The sequence below is a fragment of the Vitis riparia genome, chromosome 12 (assembly GCF_004353265.1).
Source record: "Vitis riparia cultivar Riparia Gloire de Montpellier isolate 1030 chromosome 12, EGFV_Vit.rip_1.0, whole genome shotgun sequence".
Taxonomy (NCBI): domain Eukaryota; kingdom Viridiplantae; phylum Streptophyta; class Magnoliopsida; order Vitales; family Vitaceae; genus Vitis; species Vitis riparia.
The window spans coordinates 14,758,441-14,772,613 of NC_048442.1; the positions used below are offsets into that span (position 1 = coordinate 14,758,441).

General features: G+C 34.3%; 4 protein-coding genes across 4 annotated transcripts; all 4 read left to right on the forward strand.

The window, feature by feature from the left end:
- The first annotated feature begins 520 nt into the window (after positions 1 to 520).
- Positions 521 to 2,295, forward strand: LOC117925991 (receptor-like protein 7). The gene is made up of 2 exons (XM_034845086.1): positions 521 to 1,382; positions 1,464 to 2,295. The coding sequence occupies exons 1-2, from the start codon at positions 521 to 523 to the stop codon at positions 2,138 to 2,140; spliced, it is 1,539 nt and encodes a 512-aa protein (XP_034700977.1). The 3' UTR covers positions 2,141 to 2,295.
- Positions 2,296 to 9,602: 7,307 nt separating this feature from the next.
- LOC117925993 (receptor-like protein 7) lies at positions 9,603 to 10,334 on the forward strand. The gene is made up of 2 exons (XM_034845087.1): positions 9,603 to 10,136; positions 10,205 to 10,334. The coding sequence occupies exons 1-2, from the start codon at positions 9,603 to 9,605 to the stop codon at positions 10,223 to 10,225; spliced, it is 555 nt and encodes a 184-aa protein (XP_034700978.1). The 3' UTR covers positions 10,226 to 10,334.
- A 345-nt stretch (positions 10,335 to 10,679) lies between these two features.
- Positions 10,680 to 11,813, forward strand: LOC117925994 (receptor like protein 27-like). Its single transcript, XM_034845088.1, has one exon. It carries the CDS (start codon positions 10,680 to 10,682, stop codon positions 11,811 to 11,813), a length of 1,134 nt encoding a protein of 377 aa, XP_034700979.1.
- A 2-nt stretch (positions 11,814 to 11,815) lies between these two features.
- Positions 11,816 to 12,433, forward strand: LOC117925995 (putative receptor like protein 25). The gene has a single exon (XM_034845089.1). The coding sequence runs from the start codon at positions 11,816 to 11,818 to the stop codon at positions 12,431 to 12,433; it is 618 nt and encodes a 205-aa protein (XP_034700980.1).
- The last annotated feature ends 1,740 nt before the right edge of the window (positions 12,434 to 14,173 follow it).

Genomic DNA, 14,173 nt, shown 5'->3' on the forward strand with positions numbered 1-14,173 from the left:
TGTTATGTTAAAAAATAATTATACAAATATAGAAAATAATTTAAAATAAAAAATTATAAATAAAAACTATTTTATAATATATTTTAAAAATATAAAAAATATATTATGAATATTTTTTCAAGTCCTAGACATACTTTTGTTATAAAGAACAACAATTTTCATAAACTATTTTTTAAAATTGTTTTTAGAAACACTTTTCAAACGAAGCCTAACTTGAAGAATTATAGAATTGTTATCATTCTCTATCTCTATATCTCATAACTTTAATTTATATCTATATCTCATAATTTTAATTTTATCTTATAACTTTTTATTTCTTTAATAATCTAGTTACTGTTCTTGAATCATTGTGAAATGATCTATTCTATGTGGTTGACTATCAATCTCTACAAATTGTTCTAAATATAATAGGAAAAAGAGATGAAATTGCTAAGAAAAATCTTGTGAAAAGTAGGGAGTTGCTCCACATGTTGGTCTTTCCCTAATTTCAAATAAATTGACAGGAACAGTGGAACTCCACATGTTGTCGAAGCTCAAAAATCTCACCGACTTCCAATTATCCTACAATAATAGGTTATCATTGCTCATCTACGCCAGTACCAATGCAACCTTCCCTAAATTCAGGCTTTTAGGACTGAATTCATGCAACTTAACCCATATTCCTGATTTCCTGCAGAACCAAGATGAATTGGAGTTGCTCTTCCTTACGAATAACAAAATTCATGGTCCAATTCCAAAGTGGCTGTGGAACATGAGCAAAGACACCCTAGAGATTCTGGCCCTTTCTCAAAATCTTCTTACAGGCTTTGACCTACTTCCAGCCGTTCTTCCGTGGTCGAAGATGCGCATTTTAGACCTTGATTCTAACATGCTGCAAGGATCACTCCCAGTCCCCCCACCGTCAACCTATATCTATTTAGTCTCTGGAAATAAACTCACAGGAGAAATTCCACCATTGATCTGCAACCTGACTTCTCTTAGGTCACTTGATTTGTCTGATAACAACTTCAGTGGCGGGATTCCTCAATGCTTGACCAACCTTAGCTCTTCATTGTTTGTACTCAATCTCAGAGGCAACAACTTGCATGGTGCCATTCCTCAAATATGCACCAACACAAGCAGTTTGCGGATGATTGACTTAAGTGAGAATCAATTACAAGGGCAAATACCTAGATCACTAGCCAATTGCATCATGCTCGAGGAGCTTGTTCTTGGAAACAATATGACCAATGATAATTTCCCTTCCTGGCTGGGATCTCTCCCGAGGTTGCAGGTTCTCATTCTGCAATCCAACCTATTCCATGGTGCAATAGGGAGCCCCAAAACCAAATTTGAGTTTTCCAAGCTGCACATCATTGACCTCTCTCACAATCATTTTACAGGTAATTTGCCTTCAGAATACTTCCGAAATTGGGATGCCATGAGAATTGTGGATGCTGATCATTTGAAATACATCCAAGCAGATGTAGAATTTAAAGCCCCACGATATTCATGGGAAGGTGCTTACACTGTCTCAATGACAATAATGAACAAAGGCTTGAGCAGGGAATATGAGAAGACCCCTGACATCTTAACGGTCATTGATCTTTCAAGCAACAAATTCTATGGAGAGATTCCGGAATCCATTGGGGATCCCAAGGGAATTCAAGCACTTAATCTTTCCAATAATGCTCTTACAGGCCCTATCCCCACATCCTTAGCAAACTTGACCCTGCTGGAGGCCTTGGACCTTTCTCAGAACAAGCTATCAAGAGAGATACCTCAGCAGCTAGTGCAGCTCACTTTCCTTGCATACTTCAATGTGTCTCATAATCATCTCACAGGGCCTATACCACAAGGAAAACAATTTGCAACATTTCCAGATACTTCCTTTGATGGGAACCCGGGATTGTGTGGAAGTCCTTTGTCAAGGGCATGTGGAAATTCTGAGGCGTCACCACCAGCTCCATCAACCCCTAAACAAGGTTCATCAAGTGAATTTGATTGGAAAATTGTATTAATGGGATATGGAAGCGGACTAGTGATTGGAATTTCTACTGGGTATTGCTTGACCGCATGGAAACATGAATGGTTTGTGAAAACTTTTGGAAGGAGGCAACCAAAATGGAGGAGGAAGGCAAGAAGGGGGCATAGAGGCTGAATTTATCAAACCACGATTTCCTTGAAAGGTCTCTTGATCCATGTATATTGCTTCCGTTGTTGGGTTTCATATTTCTTCTTTTCTTTTTCTTTTCTTACTTTGTCGTGGTGTTTTGAACTTTTGTTTTCTATGATATTCCAAGTCTTTCATTTGAAATAAAGGCAAAAACTTTATTCTCTAAGCACCTAACTACAAAACTGAAAAATCAAGGGCAAATAACAAACCAATTCTATGAGATACAATATGGAATATTTTTAAGTTCATTAAATGATGAACCTTCTATTTGTCCATGGAATTCCATACCGTTTTTTTTTTTTTTTTTTCCATTCTCTTTTATTTTTATTTCTTCTCTTTCTCAAATCTTTTCTTTATTTCATACTCTCTACAAAGCAGGTATTGTCTTTAATCCTGTCATAAGATGGTTTCATGCAAGTGCATTCGATCAAAGATATTATAAGGAATGAAGGCAAAATTAGTAAAGAAGGCATGGGACAAGTGCAGGGGTTACACTGCATTTCTTTCTATAATAGCATAGATCCCTTATTATATATTTTAAAATTATTTAATTGTTACATAAAAAAGTAAACATAAATGAAACGAGTTTGAAGAAGTATATCAGAATAATTTATTAATTTTATATTTATTTTTTATTTTCTTTTATTTTTCCTTATTATTTTCTTTCCTTTACATTTTCTCTTAATTTTTTCAAAACCAAACATAACTTAAATTTTTCTAAAATAATGGAAGCCTAGAAAAATTACCTCTAGACATAATCATGAGATTTTGTGTTATCCAAGTATCACAATTCTCTGTGAGTGTATATAATAACTTTATCCTATAAAGTGATGAAAACATACAAATTTATTAAAGATCCTAAAATTTGTTTACCTTTGACAAAGTGGGAGATATCTCTCTTATGATTAATAGGTCACTTAAATCACTGTAAATTTATTTCGAAAATTACAAAATTCTGAAATGAAGTGTTCAAAAATAAGAATAGGTGCATGTGTTAGGGATGTACTGGTATTGAAAACAATTTTATGTTCTTTAGAATTGAAGAAAAAAGGAAAACTTGATAATGCATGTACCAAATACAAGACAAGACAAGCCAAGAAGCAGAGAAAATAGAGAAAGGAGATTATTGTGTTATTGTTGTTTCTAACTTTTTTTTTCTTTCTGAAGTGTTTCAATCCAATAAATCTGGGTGGAAATCAATTGCAAATAGACATATTCACATCTCCACTAAAGACTTTGAGACGCGCAAATGGAAAGCTTGTTTTAGACTTTGAAATTTTCCTTCCAACTTCAATAAAGACTTGAAGGACGGGTCTATTATGGCATAGCAAGGCCTTAGTCATTTCCGGAGAGCATTGCTCATTACCTGATTCCTAGTATATTCAAGAGTAGTGGTAAAGAGAGTGAATTAGAATTATGGGGTCAATTTTATGTCTCTTCATCTTGATGCGCTTTCTCGTTTTACTCTCATCATTTCATCTAATTGTTATTAACTCTTCCTCATCTATGCAGAAGCCACTGTGCCATGATAATGAGTGTTTTGTCTTGCTTCAGTTCAAGCAGAGCTTTTTGATCGATGAATATGCTTCTGAAGATTCTTATGCTTATCCAAAAGTTGCAACATGGAAATCCCATGGAGAGGGACGTGATTGCTGCTGATGGGATGGTGTGGAGTGTGATAGGGAGAGTGGTCATGTGATCGGCCTTCACCTTGCCAGCAGTTGTCTCTGTGGTTCTATCAACTCCAGCAGCACCCGCTTCAGTCTTGTTCATTGCCGGAGCCTTGACCTCTCTGATAATGATTTCAATTACTCTGAGATCCCACATGGAGTCAGTCAGCTTTCAAGGCTTAGAAGTCTCGTCCTCTCCAATTCTCATTTCTCTGGCCAAATCCCATCGAAAATCTTAGCACTGTCCAAATTGGTTTCCCTTGATCTCTCGAGCAACCCAATTTTGCAGCTTCAAAAGCCTGACTTGAGAAATTTGGTTCAGAACTTAACTCACTTAAAAAAACTTAGTTCAAGTCAGGCAAACATATCTTCTACTGTACCTGTTATGTTGGCAAACTTATCTTCTTTGATATCTCTTGCTCTTGAAAATTGTGGATTGCACGGAGAATTCCCCATGGGGATTTTGAAGCTTCCAAGCTTAGAACTCCTTAATTTGATGTCTAATAGATATCTGACTGGCCATTTGCCCTAATTTCACAATGCTTGTCACCTCAAATATTTGGATCTCTTTGGGACAAGTTTCTCTGGTCAGCTACCATCCTCAATAGGATTATATCAGCTCATGCAATTTCAATGGGATGGTTCCAACTGTACTCGGCAACCTTACCCAGCTTGTCCTCCTGGACCTTTCGTATAACTCTTTTAAGGGCCAGCTCCCTTCTTCATTGGCCAACCTCATCCATCTCAATTTCTTGGATATTTCTAGGAATGATTTCAGTGTTGGGACCTCGTCTTGGATTGGCAAGCTGACCAAACTCACTGTTTTGGACCTTGACAAGATCAATTTAAATGGTGAGATCTTGCCTTTTCTTTCAAACCTAACTGCACTACTGCACTGCATTATTTAAATCTGGAGAATAATCAACTAAATGGTAGAATTCCATCATGCCCTGGGAACCTGACTCTGTTAAAAAAGTTAGGTCTTGGGTGCAATAATTTGGAAGGTCCAATACCAAGCTCAATATTTGAACTATTAAACCTTAATACTCTTTATCCATGTTCAAACAAGTTGAGCGGCAGTGGAGCTGAACATGCTTGTTAAGCTCAAAAATCTCAGAGATCTCGACTTAACCCCTAACAATCTATCATTTCTCACTACCGTCTCAATGGTTCTCTTCCGAGGTTTACGTATTTAGGATTAGATTCATTCAAATTGATAGAATTCCCAAATTTCCTAAGGAACCAACATGAGTTGAAGTTTTTAACACTTGCTGACAACAAAATTCGTGGCCAAATACCAAAATGTATATGAAACAGAGGTAAAGAAACTCTTCTGGTCATGGACCTATCACATAACTTCTTAACTGGCTTTTTGTCCTTCCATGTGTTACTCTGAAACTTCTAGATCTTATTTATAATCGGATGCAAGGGTCCCTTCCAGTTCCACCATCTTCCATAGCTAATTATTTTGTTTATAACAACAGACTAAGTGGAAGAATTCCATCGTTGTGAACATTGTTGCCCAACCCTTCTCCACAAGTCACTTGGCATTTTTTTTTCTATAGCAGCATAGGTTTATAATGGGGTGTATTATTTGAAAGGGGAATTAGCTCAGCTCACTACTTGGAACTAAAAGTACTTTAATTCTATGAAGCCTGCTAGATGATTTGGTGTATCACTTCATTCATCTTTTTTTTTTTTTTTCTTGATCCATTATCAAATCTGTTCCACACACTTGCCTATCAATTTCTTCAAATTGTCATAAACATTAGACGGAAAAGAGGTGAAATTATTGGGGAAACTCCCATGAAAAGATGAACTCCATAAAGTCTTTTGACCTCTGGCGCTTGAGCTTGACAAGGGCTTTTGGTGTGGAAAAATGGATCTATTATTATTTATTCCGTCCATTTTTTAAAAATAGTTTTTTATTTAAAAAAACAAAAAAGATCTCAAATCAAAGGAGATTTGATTCATGAAATTGACTAATTGTTAAAAACAATTAACTTGAAGCTTAACAATTGATCTAATTAATACCAACAAATCATGAAACTTAAAACCGATTCAATTAACATTTAAAAATCATAAACCAAAACTCATCTTAAATGCTTTTGCTAGTTTATTCTTTACATATGAATGTAAATTTTTAAAATTTTATTAGACAAATAAACTCTAAATTATGCAAAACTTAATCCATTAGATTCATGAATAAGTCTAGTCATTCAAAATAATTTGAAACTCATATACTAAATGGTTCAGAAACCAAAATTGGTCCAAATTGACTATGTTATTTCTCTCATGCACATAACTACACTTTTATACATTTTTTAGCAAACAAATATGCCAAATTAGTAGTAGAAAATAACAAACCAAAAGTACTAGTCTATAATAAGTCATGGTTCCACATGGATTTTTGTTATATTTTTATGGCAAATTAAGTAAGCAAATTTGAGATTTCTTTATGTTTCTTCATTCTAAAATGAATTTTAGCCATTACTAAAGAAAGCCTTCATGTTGATCTGCTTCATGTTTGACTCTCATCTTTTCCTCTAATGGTGGCTAACTCTTCTTCTTCTATGCGGCAACCATTGTGCCATGATCGTGACATTTATGCCTTGCTTCGGTTCAAGTAGAGGCTTTTGATTGATAGAGTATGCTTCTAATGATCATCATGCTTACCCAATAGTTACATTAATGTAGAAATCCCTCGATCTTGTTCAAGGTGCTAAATATTCATTCCATGCTTCAGTTACATTAAGCCTTGTGTTAATGCAAATGTCACAAGCTTTGCTTTATATATATATATAACCTTAGATGCACGTAGCTTTTCAGTTCCTTTGAAGTACTTTTTGACTGTCAAAATATATATATATATATATATATATATATATATTTTTTTTAAACTATTTTTTGAGTACAACAAATATACATATTCCAAAGAAATTAAGCATGACAGACTGATATGTTGGATGTACTATGATGTTTCAAGTCTTTCATTTGAAATAATTAAAGAAGCTTTAGACTCTAAGCACCTAACACTGAAAATTTGGGAGCATGTAACAAATCAATTTTGGGACCTACAATATATAATATTTTCAAATTATCAAAAGACGAATCTTCTTTTGTCCAAGGATGTGAACGTGGTTGCTTTGCTCTCCTGCAAAAGTCTTCCGCGTGTGTTGAAAATTGGCACTTAAAGGTCTGTAATGGTGTTTGGTACATATCCGAAGGGAAGAAGAATCCACATGGTACGCAGTTGAATGTCTTATGTTTGAAGATAATAATTATGCTTGAGAGCATCCATGACATATCATGGATTAACTGTTGAATAAATTATTGATTCCAAACAGGATTTTCTCTTTCCCCATTAGACCTTCAAACACGGTTCTTCTGTCCATTTGAAGAAGTCTTTGGCCGGTCTCCTCATGTGTTGCCACCTAAGCTTTGAAAAACGTGAGCTTGACTCAAATGTAGGGTATGGGATTTGAATTCCAACCCATCAACATTTTATTTCCTTCATTTGTTAATTATTAATGATGGCTTTTGGATCTTCATGTTTTGGCAGTTAGGCTTGACAGTTGACAACAACATTGATTATTAATTTTGTTGACTTTTTCGCTTTGTTTGGGAAGTGAGAGTCACAGAAAGACCCAAAGGAAGCTATATCTATATACACTAAAGAACAAAGAGGACAGGAGACAAAGTAAACAGACTCAGGTTGCACATGGACTTATTCGCATCTCTGCTCTAAGACAAAGGACGCAAAACATACGTTATTTGCCAAAGTCTTTTGCGGGTCTCTCACTCACAATTTCTATAAAGGAGGGATACCATCAAGTTGGAATAAAACTATGAAAGAGGAGAGGGACAATTATAGTACTTGCTTGGAAGAATAGTCTGAATATATACACTGAGCAGCATAGGTAAGGAGTAATAAAATAATTTCACAAAACATGTTTTCTAAGTTTTAAATAGATGTTAATTATCGCAAAACCATTTTAGCATAGGATGAAACCTCCAAAATAAGGGATCTATAAAAGAAAAACTCTATAGTGGAGGTGAGTCAAAGCTCTTTAATAAGTCAATATTCTCTAAGAAACAAGTTTTATTATATTTGGTTTTGATAGGGAATAAAACGATTTATCATATCACTTATTATATTTTATGTTTAATCAAAGATATGATATGAGAAATGGTGAGATATATTACTCAACATGTTTTTTATATAGCTAAGTTGAGATATAAGATATGTGATTGGATCACAAATTTATTTTATATTACCATTTTTAAAAAAATGATTAAAAAAATTATTTTGTCATTAAAAACACTAAAAATATATATATAAGAAATATCATAAAATAACACTAATATATACAATTATTACATACTTAATAACGTTATCTAATATTTATTTATTTATAAATTTTAAATATTTTAATCATGAATATTATTAAAAATATAAATTACTTACTAAAGTATAAATAATTTTTTTTCTAAATTATAAACTATTGGGATGTAATATTTATTTTTATCTTACATAAATATTTAATATTGAAATATAATATGTTTCTTTACAAACTAATTAAAAGTAAGAATGTTACATGTAGAGTCATGCATTAAAGGTTAGATTAGTAAGAACCCTTAAGTGGGGTTGTCTTTCTCTTGACTGACTTGGGCATGGAAAAAACCACAATATAAAAAGGGACATTATGGTACGTAGCTAGAAAACTGGGCCTCAATGCAGGTTTAATTGGTCTACTTTATTCTTCCCCTAAAAAGGCAGACCATGAAAAGTAAAAGAAAGAAGAGATCAATAGAAACCCTCCAAGCAAGGCTAAAAATAAAGAGATAGACCAAATCAATCTCACTCACCCTTCAACCTCAACTGCATTTAAAACAACCCCATTTGTCATATTTTCTTGAAGATTTCTAGGCCTAGAACAAAAACTACAAAATGGGATAAGGACACGCTTTCATGATTTTCAGGGAACCTAATCTCTGAAATAGGTTGAAATATTCTAAATCATACCATATTATAGACCTTGCAACATTAGAGTAGTTATACAATAATACTGCAGACTGAAGGTGTTAGTCTCATCACTTTTATTATTCTCTCTTCCTTTTATCAAGTTGGGTGCATTAGCATAAACTCGGTAATTTATATGGTTAGAAGTACTATCACTAGCTTGCATGTATTAGATTCTTCCACTTATTCGTATGGAAAAAGGAAAAAGGCAAAATGAAAGTTGCCTTGCATTTGAGTTAAGCTATTTAATGGGAAGTTAAGTAGCAGTACATGTCCCTAGAGGCTGTTTTACTATTGTTGTGGTTAAATAGCTTTATTCCGGCCTCATCCCTTGTGGAATTTGGGCTCCACCAGAGCTTCTATCAAGTCACCAATCGAAGAGAGAGGCGGTTCATCAGCTTAAGTCAATGCAAGTCATATAATAAATAGAGATTTAGCTTAATGGCACCCCTAAGCCTAGGGAGACAACTTGACTTGTGAGTGAGATTTTTATTAGTAACAGGGACTCATGGAGGGGCATGTTCTGAAATAGTTTAAAATTTATGGGCAGACTGGCCTACTGGGTTGCTGTCAATGCACATTAGTCATCATTACTATATAAGAGTATGGATCCTGCCTGTGAACCCTCATCACTCCCATTTGATTCTTATCATCCACAGAAAATATGGGCTCAACTTTGTATGTCTTCATGTTCGTGCGCTTTCTCCTTTTACTCTCATCTTTTTATCTAATGGTGACTAACTCTTCCTCAGCCATGCATCAACCACTTTGCCATGATAGTGAGGGCTCTGCCTTACTTCAGTTCAAGCAAAGCTTTTTGATTGATGAGCATGCCTCTGGTGATCCTTCTGCTTATCCAAAAGTTGCAATGTGGAAATCCCATGGAGAAGGAGAAAGAGAAGGAAGTGATTGCTGCTCTTGGGATGGTGTTGAGTGTGACAGGGAGACTGGTCATGTGATCGGCCTTCACCTTGCCAGCTGTTGTCTCTATGGTTCTATCAACTCCAGCAGCACCCTCTTCAGTCTTGTTCATCTCCAGAGGCTTGACCTCTCTGATAATGATTTCAATTACTCTGAGATCCCATTTGGTGTTGGCCAGCTTTCAAGGCTTAGGAGTCTCGATCTTTCTTTTTCTAGATTCTCTGGCCAAATCCCATCGGAACTCTTAGCACTGTCCAAATTGGTTTTCCTTGATCTCTCGGCAAACCCAATGTTGCAGCTCCAAAAGCCTGGCTTGAGAAATCTGGTTCAAAACTTAACCCACTTAAAGAAGCTTCATCTAAGTCAGGTGAACATTTCTTCAACAATACCTCATGAGTTGGCAAGTTTATCTTCACTGACATCTCTCTTTCTCAGAGAATGTGGATTGCACGGTGAATTCCCAATGAAAATTTTTCAGTTACCAAGCCTACAGTATCTTACTGTGAGGTACAATCCAGATCTGATTAGTTATTTGCCTGAATTTCAGGAAACCAGCCCCTTAAAAATGTTGTATCTTGCTGGTACAAGTTTTTCTGGTGAGTTACCAACTTCAATTGGGAGGCTTGGTTCTTTGACTGAATTGGATATCGGGTCGTGCAATTTCACAGGGTCGGTCCCATCTTCACTTGGTCACCTTACCCAATTATCCTATTTAGACCTTTCAAATAACCATTTTAGTGGCCAAATTCCTTCTTCCATGGCAAATCTTACCCAACTCATTTATTTATCACTTTCTAATAATCATTTCAATGATGGGACCCTTTCTTGGCTTGGTCATCAAACAAAACTCACTTATTTGTATCTCGAGCAAATAAATTTAATTGGAGAAATTCCATCCTCTCTTGTAAATATGAGTCAACTAACTATTTTGAGTCTTTCAGCTAATCAATTGAGTGGTCAGATCCCAAGTTCATTATTTGAACTGGTTAATCTTCAAGGTCTTTATCTACTTTCCAATTACTTGAATGGAACTGTGGAACTCCAACTGTTATCTAAGCTCAAAAATCTCATTTATCTCCAATTATCAGACAACAGGTTATCATTACTCAGTTACACCAGAGCCAATGCTACTCTCCCTAAATTCAAGCATTTAGGATTGGGTTCATGCAATTTAACTGAGTTTCCTGATTTCCTGCAGAACCAACATGAATTGGAGATTATCACCCTTTCTGAAAACAAAATTCATGGTCCAATTCCCAAGTGGGTGTGGAACATAAGCAAAGAAACCCTAGTCACTCTGGACCTTTCAAGAAACTTTTTAACAGGCTTTGACCAACGTCCATTTGTGCTTCCATGGTCCGGGTTGCACACTTTGCGACTTGATTCTAACATGCTGCAAGGTCCACTTCCAGTTCCGCCACCATCAACAGTTGAATATTTAGTCTCTGGAAATAAACTGACAGGAGAAATTTCGCCACTTATTTGCAACATGACTTCTCTTGAGTTACTTGATTTGTCTAGTAACAATTTGAGTGGTAGGATTCCTCAATGTCTGGCCAACTTCAGCAGATCTCTGTTTGTATTGGACCTGGGAAGCAACAGCCTTGATGGCCCCATTCCTGAAATATGCACGGTGTCTCATAATTTGAATGTGATTGATTTAGGTGACAATCAATTCCAAGGCCAAATACCGAGATCATTGGTCAATTGCACGATGCTTGAGCACCTTGTTCTCGGAAACAATAAAATCAATGATATTTTCCCTTTCTGGTTAGGAGCTCTCCCACAACTACAGGTTCTTATTTTGAGATCCAACAGATTCCATGGTGCAATAGGAAGCTGGCACACTAATTTCAGGTTTCCCAAGTTGCGCATCATCGACCTCTCTGACAATGAGTTTATAGGTGATTTGCCATCAAAGTATTTCCAAAACTGGGATGCCATGAAGCTTACAGATATTGCAAGCGGCCTTAGGTACATGCAGATAAGCCCAATGATGGACTTGAAAATAATGTGTGGATTACCGGTTACATGTACTCAATGACAATGACAAACAAAGGCATGCAGAGGTTTTATGAGAGGATCCCTGATACTTTCATGGCAATTGATTTCTCAGGCAACAATTTCAAAGGACAGATTCCAACCTCCATTGGGAGCCTCAAGGGGCTTCATTTGCTCAACCTTGGAGGCAATGATCTTACTGGCCATATCCCATCCTCCCTGGGGAACCTAACACAGCTGGAGTCATTGGATCTTTCCCAGAACAAGCTCTCAGGAGAGATCCCTTGGCAATTAACAAGGCTAACATTCCTTGAGTTCTTCAATGTGTCTCATAATCATCTTACTGGGCATATACCACAAGGAAAACAATTTTCAACATTTGAAAATGCTTCATTTGATGGGAACCTAGGATTGTGTGGAAGTCCTTTGTCAAGGGAATGTGGAAGTTCTGAGGCATTACCACCAACATCTTCGTCCTCTAAACAAGGTTCAACTAGTAAATTTGATTGGAAAATCGTATTAATGGGATATGGAAGTGGGCTAGTAATCGGAGTTTCAATTGGGTATTGCTTGACCTCATGGAAACATGAGTGGTTCGTGAAAACCATTGGAAAGCGGCAAAGAAAATGGACAAGGAAAGAAGGAAGGGGGAAGAGAGGCTGAATTTATCCAACCCAAATTTCCTTGAAAGATTTCTTAATCTATGTATACTATTTGCATTGTTGGACTTCTTTCTTCATTTCTATTTCCTTTTTAGTCATGGTGTTACTTCCACTTGTGTTTGTGTTGGCGAATCGATGTAAAACTGCTTGGGTTTCTTAATAATATGTAGTGTAGCAATGCAACTTGATTATGCCTTGTATTGAACTACAGACTGAAGGTGTTATTCTTGTCACTTCTTTTATCATTCCTTCTTCCTTTTATCAAGTTGTGCGCTTAGATATTAGAAGTACTATCACTAGCTTGCATGTATCAGATTCTTCTATTTATTTCACATAGAAAAAGGACAAAAGTAAAATGAAAGTTGCCTTGCATTGGAGTTAAGCTATTTAATGGGAAGTTAAGCTACAGTACACATCCCATGAGGCTGTTTTACTTGCAAACCTTGTAGTTGGCTAAGTCAAACTATGATTGGGCTCATCTACATCAATAATATTCTTTTCTATCCAAGGTTTGAAATATCGGTAAATACAGATATATTGGTACTTGAATTTTACGGATATATTGGAAAATATTTTGACAAAAATATTCAAAATTCATGGGAATGTTTGAAAAACTCAAAAAAAAAAAGCAAAAATATAATGTTAAAGTTATTTTATAAATATAATTGATATAAATATAAAAATTAGTTTAAATTTTTTTAATATATTTATATTCATTTATTTTAAAATTTTTAAAAATAATTTTATTAAAGCATATTTTATTGCATTTAAAAAAAATTAAATTCATTTATATAAAATATTTTTTAAAAGATTTAATTTCTAAAATTTTATTACAAATATGTGGTGAAATTGTTTTCTATTAATATTAATTTATTTAAATAATTAAAATTATTAATAATTGATCTTATCAAATTAATTTTAATTTTTAAAATATTAGGACTTCATTAATTTTTTTTTCTATTGTAGCAAATTTTGAGTAAAATTATATTATTAATATTTTAAAATAAAAACATTTAAAATTAAATAAAATTAAAAGGATAAAGAAAAAAATTAAGAGTGAAGTGATAGTAATTTTTAAAAATAAGATTAATGAGATAAATATAAAAAATAGTTGAAAATAAAATGATAATATAAATTTAAAATAAAATATATATTAAAAAATAATTTAAAATGGATAAATTTGAAAAAAAAAAAAAAAAACTCAAAAAATCGGCTTTTTTTTTTTTTTTTTTTTTTGTGTTTTTCTTCCTTGTTGCCCCACGCTCAATTTTTCGTAGATATTTTGGTGATTTTGCTGAATTTTTTTAAAAATTCATGTCGATCGATAATTGGTGTCCATTTCAAGCCCCATTGATATCCAATATTTCACCGATATTTTGGCAAAAAAAAAAAAAAAAAAAAAAAAACCGACATTTCAATCCTTGTTTCTATCAAAAAGACTTCGTAATTGTGAAGATCTATCTAATTATTTTTCCTTGTTGAAAAAATGAGAGGGAGAGATATCAACACCTACCCTATGTTTGGTTTTATCATTGAAAATATTAAGGACAATGAAATATAAATAAAATTAGTTAAAATTTTGTATATGTTAGCCCAAGGGTTCTCCTAATCAGGTTTTGATGATAACAAACCATGGTTAAGTTACTAATTGGTTTGAATTGTAAAGAATCTCATGTATTAATTTGGAAATTCATCAAAGGACCTAATGGATACATGATCAAGACATTTGGAAAACCTTTAA

Excerpts from the sequence above, each read along its gene's own strand:
- LOC117925995 (XM_034845089.1), top strand. The coding sequence starts at position 11,816 with ATGACAAACAAAGGCATGCAGAGGTTTTATGAGAGGATCCCTGATACT.
- LOC117925991 (XM_034845086.1), top strand. The coding sequence starts at position 521 with ATGTTGTCGAAGCTCAAAAATCTCACCGACTTCCAATTATCCTACAAT. Across the intron at positions 1,383-1,463 it reads CTCTCACAATCATTTTACAG|ATGTAGAATTTAAAGCCCCA; the intron begins GTAATTTGCCTT and ends ACATCCAAGCAG.
- LOC117925994 (XM_034845088.1), top strand. The coding sequence starts at position 10,680 with ATGAGTCAACTAACTATTTTGAGTCTTTCAGCTAATCAATTGAGTGGT.
- LOC117925993 (XM_034845087.1), top strand. The coding sequence starts at position 9,603 with ATGCATCAACCACTTTGCCATGATAGTGAGGGCTCTGCCTTACTTCAG. Across the intron at positions 10,137-10,204 it reads AGAAGCTTCATCTAAGTCAG|AGAATGTGGATTGCACGGTG; the intron begins GTGAACATTTCT and ends TCTCTTTCTCAG.